The sequence below is a fragment of the Colobus angolensis genome, unplaced genomic scaffold (assembly GCF_000951035.1).
Source record: "Colobus angolensis palliatus isolate OR3802 unplaced genomic scaffold, Cang.pa_1.0 Scaffold21, whole genome shotgun sequence".
Taxonomy (NCBI): domain Eukaryota; kingdom Metazoa; phylum Chordata; class Mammalia; order Primates; family Cercopithecidae; genus Colobus; species Colobus angolensis.
This window is the reverse complement of record NW_012115266.1, coordinates 5,951,899-5,958,294: the sequence shown is the minus strand read 5'-3', so window position 1 is coordinate 5,958,294 and position 6,396 is coordinate 5,951,899. Positions and strand designations below refer to the sequence as shown.

Here is a 6,396-nt window from a genome sequence, read left to right as displayed (position 1 = left end):
CTCCAGCCTGGGCAACAAGAGCAAAACTCCGTCTAAAAAAAAAAAAAAAGGTCTGTTTTCAGCCTAGTGCAACCCCCACCCCATCTAGCTGTGTCTGGGGTACCAAATGCAAGGATGCATCTGGTTCAGCATCTCCAGAGAGTGGGCCCCAGCTTCTGCCAGGTGCCTGCTTGCCATCACTTGGCTGCACGGAGCTGGGGAGGGGCCTGCTTTTTTTCATGGACTTTGTCCAGTCCTCTCTTCAGCTCGCCCTTGCATCTCACTCAGAGGATCCGCGTCAGAGTCTGCCAGGGGTCCGCCATGCAAACTGGATGCCTCTGTTCAGATCTCTGTTCTTTTTGCTGCTTGCTTTCTGCCTATTTTCAAGTCTCATTGGTGGATTTACCAGACAGGAGAGCGAAAAGGCGTGAGGCTCCAGCTCTCTCTGCATAACCCAGTTCCCATCTACAGTTTGCTCTCCATCTTTCAAATTGTTTTCTTTTTCTTTCTTTTGGAGACAAGGTCTCACTGTGTCCCCCAAACTGGAGTGCAATGGTGCAATCACAGCTCGCTGCAGCCTCAACCTCCTGGGCTCAGGTGATTCTCCCACCTCAGCCTCCTCAGTACCTAGGACTACAGGCGTGCAGCACCTCACGTGGCTCATTTTTTGTATTTTTAGTAGAGATAGGGTTTCACCATGCTGCCCAAGCTGGTCTGAAACTCCCGGGCTCAAGCTATCCGCCTGCCTTGGCCTCCCAAAGTGCTGGGATTCCCGGCGAGAGCCGCCGCCCCGGCCTCTCCTTTGTCCTTTTGGGTGTGCCTTCCTAAACCTTTGCTATCAATTTTAGGTGGGTTTTAGCGAGACTGTTGGTCTTCTGTGGGTAACTGGGATCCCCTCTTGGAGTCTCTGCCCTCCCTGTCCCTTTTCTCTGGAATCCTCTTCCTTCACTCTTCCCTTGAATGGCCCATTGTCATCCTTCCTGTCTCTACTCAGCTTGTTACCTCCTCAGAGAAGCCTTCCCTGACTGCTTCCGCATGTTCCATTCTCTCATCTCCATTGAACTTGAGCTTCCCTGTGGAAACTGTTTCCTTCATAGTGTTTATTGCAGCCTTGAATTACTCGACTTATTGATGGGTTTACTGGGTCTCCCCGGCACCCAGGGCAGCATGCCAGCACACAGTAAACATCTGCACAACTGAGCCGAGATTTAGATGTGCAGGCCTGGGGGGCTGGCAGCAGGGGGCTGGCAGGCTGTAAGGGTGGAGTTGAGGTCTGCGGCCCATGTCCAGCCACTGAATGAATCTGTCTCAGCAAGGAGGGCAGGGCAGAAGGCCAAGGTTGGCCGGGGCTGAGTGCAGGGCATCCAGGGCAGCTGGCACCTGACCAGCCCAGCCTCCCCTCCCACCACTCCAGACAGACCCTGTGCGGCTGACGCAGCTGTATGAGCAGGCCCGGTGGGACCTGCTACTGGAGGAGATTGACTGCACTGAGGAGGAGATGATGGTGTTTGCTGCCCTGCAGGTACCAGGCGGGCCCGGGGGCCCCAGGGCAGCTGGGAGGTGGGCCAGTCCCAGGGCAGGACAGGCCTTCCTGAGTGGGGGCTACCTCCAGGGAAGCCCGACCTGGGGGTACTGCTAGGGGACCAGGTTGCTGGACTCAGCCCTCCCTGGCTTCGTAACCTCCTAGTACCACATCAACAAGCTGTCCCAGAGCGGGGAGGTGGGGGAGCCGGCTGGCACAGACCCAGGGCTGGACGACCTGGATGCGGCCCTGAGCAATCTGGAGGTGAAGCTGGAGGGGTCGGCGCCCACGGATGTGCTGGTGAGGAGGGACTCGGGGAAGGGCTGGGCAGGGACAAGTGTGAGGCACCGGGTGCCCCTCTGACTCTGGTCCTCCCACAGGACAGCCTCACCACCATCCCAGAGCTCAAGGACCATCTCCGAATCTTCCGGTGAGTTGGGGGCCAGAGTAGGCAGCCCTGCTGGAGGGGTTGGTCTGCGTATGGAGGGAGGGGGCGAGGCGGCCTTTCACAAACTCCCACACCCCATGAAGGCCCCGGAAGCTGACCCTGAAGGGCTACCGCCAGCACTGGGTGGTGTTTAAGGAGACTACACTGTCCTACTACAAGAGCCAGGATGAGGCCCCTGGGGACCCCATTCAGCAGCTCAACCTCAAGGGTGAGTGCACAGGGCCAGGGGCTGGTGGGGTCCACCTGTGGGCCAGGCAGGTGAATGCTCTCACTGGCCGTTTCCTCCTGGCGATGGGGGAAGTCGCTCTCTGTCCTGAGGTGACGGTGTGGGGCTAGCATGCACTCGAGGACCTCAGGCGGCTCTTCCCCTCCCGACCTCCTAGACCACCGCTTCTCTCCCTCCAGGCTGTGAGGTGGTCCCCGATGTTAACGTCTCTGGCCAGAAGTTCTGCATTAAACTCCTAGTGCCCTCCCCTGAGGGCATGAGTGAGATCTACCTGCGGTGCCAGGATGTGAGTGAGGGCCGGGCAGGGGCCAGAGCTGGGCAGGAGCTGGGGTAGGGGTAGGGGCTGAGGAGCATCAAGCTTGGCTAGCACTGTCCCCCTCACCCCTCTCGCCCAGGAGCAGCAGTATGCCCGCTGGATGGCTGGCTGCCGCTTGGCCTCCAAAGGCCGCACCATGGCCGACAGCAGCTACGCCAGTGAGGTGCAGGCCATCCTGGCCTTCCTCAGCCTGCAGCGCACGGGTGGCGGGGGCCCCGGCAACCACCCCCAGGGCCCTGATGCCTCTGCTGAAGGCCTCAACCCCTATGGCCTGGTTGCCCCCCGTTTCCAGCGAAAGTTCAAGGCCAAGCAGGTACCAGGAGGAGTCAGGGTGGGGATGAGCATAGTGTTTACCTGGAGACCCCCGACCCCTGGGTCTCCACAGAGCCTTCCTCAGGAAAGCTACGTGCTCACTGGGCTTCTCCTACTGCGTCCCTGAGATTGCGCGGCTGGTACCCACCCTCTGGGAGGAGTCACGGTCCAGGTGCCCATGTTCACCTTGCAGCCTGGCACACTGCAAATCTGTACCTTGGTGGCCCGTGGGCACTGTCCCTTCCCAGGCTCACATGCTGTCAGCCTGATGGGGAGGTGGGGGTTCGGTGACTTTGGAAGAGGGGAATAGTGCCTGGCAGCCCATCACCAGTACGGTCCCACAGCTCACTCCACGGATCCTGGAAGCCCACCAGAATGTGGCCCAGTTGTCGCTGGCAGAGGCCCAGCTGCGCTTCATCCAGGCCTGGCAGTCCCTGCCCGACTTCGGCATCTCTTATGTCATGGTCAGGTATGGCCCCCAGCCCATCCCCCTGCCCAGCACCGTCTCTGCCCTTACCTGCCACCCGGCTGCTGTGTGCCCACATCCCAAGAGTGGGTTCTGGACAGGCACCCCGAAGACTCCCTTCCCTTGCTCCTTGTAAGCAGGCCTTACTGGGGGCCCCATGTGTGCCCCTCATGCTGTCCCTCCACAACAAACACAAGAGACAAAGCTCATGCCAGGTGCTGGGGCTCATGTCTGTAATCCCAGCACTTTGGGAGGCCGAGATAGGAGGATCACTTGAGCCCAGGAGTTTGAGACCAGCCTGGGCAACACAGAAAGTCCCCTGTCTCTACAAAAAATTATAAAAAATTAGCTGGGCACGGTGGTGGTCACCTGTAGTCCCAGCTACTCGGGAGGCTGAGGTGGGAGGATCTCTTGAGCCTGGGAGGTCAAGATTGCAGTGAGCTGTGATCACACCACTGCACTTCAGCCTGGGTGACAAAGCGAGACTCTGTCTCAAAAATAAATAGGCTGGGCCAGGTGCGGTGGCTGACACCTGTAATCTCAGCACTTTGGGAGGCCGAGGTGGGCGGATCATGAGGTCAGGAGTTTGAGACCAGCCTGGCCAACATGGTGAAACCCTGTCTACTAAAAATACAAAAATTAGCCGGGTGTGGTGGCAGGCACCTGTAGTCCCACCTACTCAGGAGGCTGAGGCAGGAGAATCCCTTGAACCCAGGAGGCACAGGTTGCAGTGAAATGAGACTACACCACTGCACTCCACCCTGGGTGACAGAGCGAGACTCTGCCTCAAACAAACAAACAAAACAAAACAAACAAATAAATAGGCGGGACGCGGTGGCTCACGTCTGTTAATACCTGCACTTTGGGAGGCCGAGGTGGTCAGATCATTTGAGGTCAGGAGTGTGAGACCAGCCTGACCAACATGGTGAAACCCAGTCTCTACTAAAAATACAAAAATTAGCCAGGTGTGGTGGCAGGTGCCTATAATCCCAGCCACTCGGGAGGCTGAGGCAGGAGAATCTCTTGAACCCAGGATGCGGAGGTTGCAGTGAGCCAAGATCGTGCCACTGCACTCCAGCCTGGATGCGACAGAGTGAGACTCCGTCTCAAGTAAGTAAGTAGATAAACAAATAAATAAAAGAGCCAGTGCGGTGGCTCACCCCTGTAATCCCAGCACTTTGGGAGGCCAAGGCAGGCAGATCATGAGGTCAGGAGATCGAGACCAGCCTGATCAACATGGTGAAACTACGTCTTGCCAGGCACGGTGGCTCAAGCCTGTAATCCACCGTGGGTTACCACTTTGGGAGGCCAAGAAGGGTGGATCACGAGGTCAGGAGATCGAGACCATCCTGGCTAACACGGTGAAACCCCATCTCTACTAAAAAATACAAAAACAAAAACTAGCCGGGCGAAGTGGCGGGCGCCTGTAGTCCCAGCTACTGGGGAGGCTGAGGCAGGAGAATGGCGTAAACCCAGGAGGCGGAACTTGCAGTGAGCTGAGATCAAGCCACTGCACTCCAGCCTGGGCGACAGAGCGAGACTCCGTCTCAACAAAAAAAAAAAAAAAAAAAGAAACTCCGTCTCTACTAAAAACACAACAATTAGCCAGGCGTGGTGGCGCGTACCTGTAATCCCATTTTCTAGGGAGGCTGAGACAAGAGAATCGCTTGAACTAGGAGGCGGAGGTTGCAGCGAGCCGAGATCACGCCACTGTACTCCAGCCTGGTGACAGAGCGAGACTGTCTCAAAAAAAAAAGAGACGAAGTTCAGGTCAGGAGAGCAGAAGAATCAGTTCTCGCTGCAGCTCTGTTGTGGACAGTTCACTGTCTGGGCCTGGGTTGGCCATAGCGGTGGATGCCAGTGCAGGGAGTGGACCCCTCTGATCAGTTGTTTCCTAAGACTGCAAAGAAGTGAGCGAGACAGCAGCTGATGAGGATGATGCCAAAAACCAAAAGTTACCATTTAAAGGCATGGCCTGTTTGCCCGATGCTGCTAAATGCTGTTGTGGGGATTCTATCAATTAGCCCCCATTTTCCAGATGAGAAACTTGAGGCCCAGGGAACCCAAATGGCTTGCTCAGGGTCACAGAGCTGCTGAGCTGCAGTCGGGAAGGGCTGGCTCTCCAGCATAGCGCACATTGTCTGGGCGGGCTTGGGCCATGCAGTGTGGAGCCCTGACTCACTCTCTCCCGCTGGGGGCCAGGTTCAAGGGCAGTAGGAAAGATGAGATCCTGGGCATCGCCAACAACCGACTGATCCGCATCGACTTGGCTGTGGGCGACGTGGTCAAGACCTGGCGTTTCAGCAACATGCGCCAGTGGAATGTCAACTGGGACATCCGGCAGGTGGGCCCAGACCCAGGGTATGGATGGGGGACAGGTGCTAGGCCGGAGCTGCATCCAGCCAGGGTGGGGCAGGGGCTGCTCCCATATCCCACCCCCATTGGCCCCTCTGACTGTCTGCCCTTCAGGTGGCCATCGAGTTTGATGAGCACATCAATGTGGCCTTCAGCTGCGTGTCTGCCAGCTGCCGAATTGTACACGAGTACATTGGGGGTTACATTTTCCTGTCCACGCGGGAGCGGGCCCGTGGGGAGGAGCTGGATGAAGACCTCTTCCTGCAGCTTACGGGGGGCCATGAGGCCTTCTGAGGGCTGTCTGACTGCCCCTGCCCTGCTCACCACCTGTCACGGCAACTCTCAAGCCCACACCCACAGGGGCTCACTGCCCCACACCCGCTCCAGGCAGGCACCCAGCTGGGCATTTCACCTGCAGTCACTGACTTTGTGCAGGCCAAAGACCTGGCAGGGCCAGACGCTGTCATCACCCAGGCCAGGGATGGGGGTGGGGGTCCCTGAGCTCCTGCGGTGCCCCCTTCCCTTGTCCAAGTGGCTGAGGCTGATACCCCTGAGCTATCTGCAGTCCCCTAGCACACAAGGAAGACCGGATGTAGCTACAGGATGATGAAACATGGTCTCAAACTGGAGTTTCTTTCTTGTTACTTTTTAAAATTTCTTTTTTATAAATTAATATTTTATTGTTGGATCCTTCTCCTTTCTCTGGAGCAGTGCTTGGGGCCACTCTGACACTCTGTCTCTTCATCACCAGCCAAGGAAAGGGGCTTTCCTG

At 57.3% G+C, this 6,396-nt stretch overlaps 2 protein-coding genes across 7 annotated transcripts in view; one reads left to right on the top strand and one right to left on the bottom strand.

Moving 5' to 3' along the window:
- Positions 1-6,316, top strand: part of FERMT3 (fermitin family member 3) — a 15,832-nt gene extending 9,516 nt beyond the window's left edge. The window contains exons 7-15 of the mRNA XM_011942599.1: positions 1,394-1,501; positions 1,667-1,801; positions 1,882-1,931; positions 2,033-2,157; positions 2,355-2,461; positions 2,571-2,804; positions 3,148-3,272; positions 5,472-5,613; positions 5,739-6,316. Coding sequence (XP_011797989.1) covers positions 1,394-1,501; positions 1,667-1,801; positions 1,882-1,931; positions 2,033-2,157; positions 2,355-2,461; positions 2,571-2,804; positions 3,148-3,272; positions 5,472-5,613; positions 5,739-5,918 — 1,206 coding nt within the window. The 3' untranslated portion in view covers positions 5,919-6,316. The remainder of the gene's footprint in view (positions 1-1,393; positions 1,502-1,666; positions 1,802-1,881; positions 1,932-2,032; positions 2,158-2,354; positions 2,462-2,570; positions 2,805-3,147; positions 3,273-5,471; positions 5,614-5,738) is intronic.
- TRPT1 (tRNA phosphotransferase 1) overlaps positions 6,222-6,396 on the bottom strand; it is a 2,842-nt gene continuing 2,667 nt past the window's right edge. For 3 of the 6 annotated variants that reach the window (XM_011942600.1, XM_011942604.1, XM_011942605.1), the window contains one exon: positions 6,222-6,393. In XM_011942600.1, coding sequence (XP_011797990.1) covers positions 6,302-6,393 — 92 coding nt within the window. In that variant the 3' untranslated portion in view covers positions 6,222-6,301. The remainder of the gene's footprint in view (positions 6,394-6,396) is intronic. The other 3 variants (XM_011942601.1, XM_011942602.1, XM_011942603.1) reach the window with 2 other exon arrangements.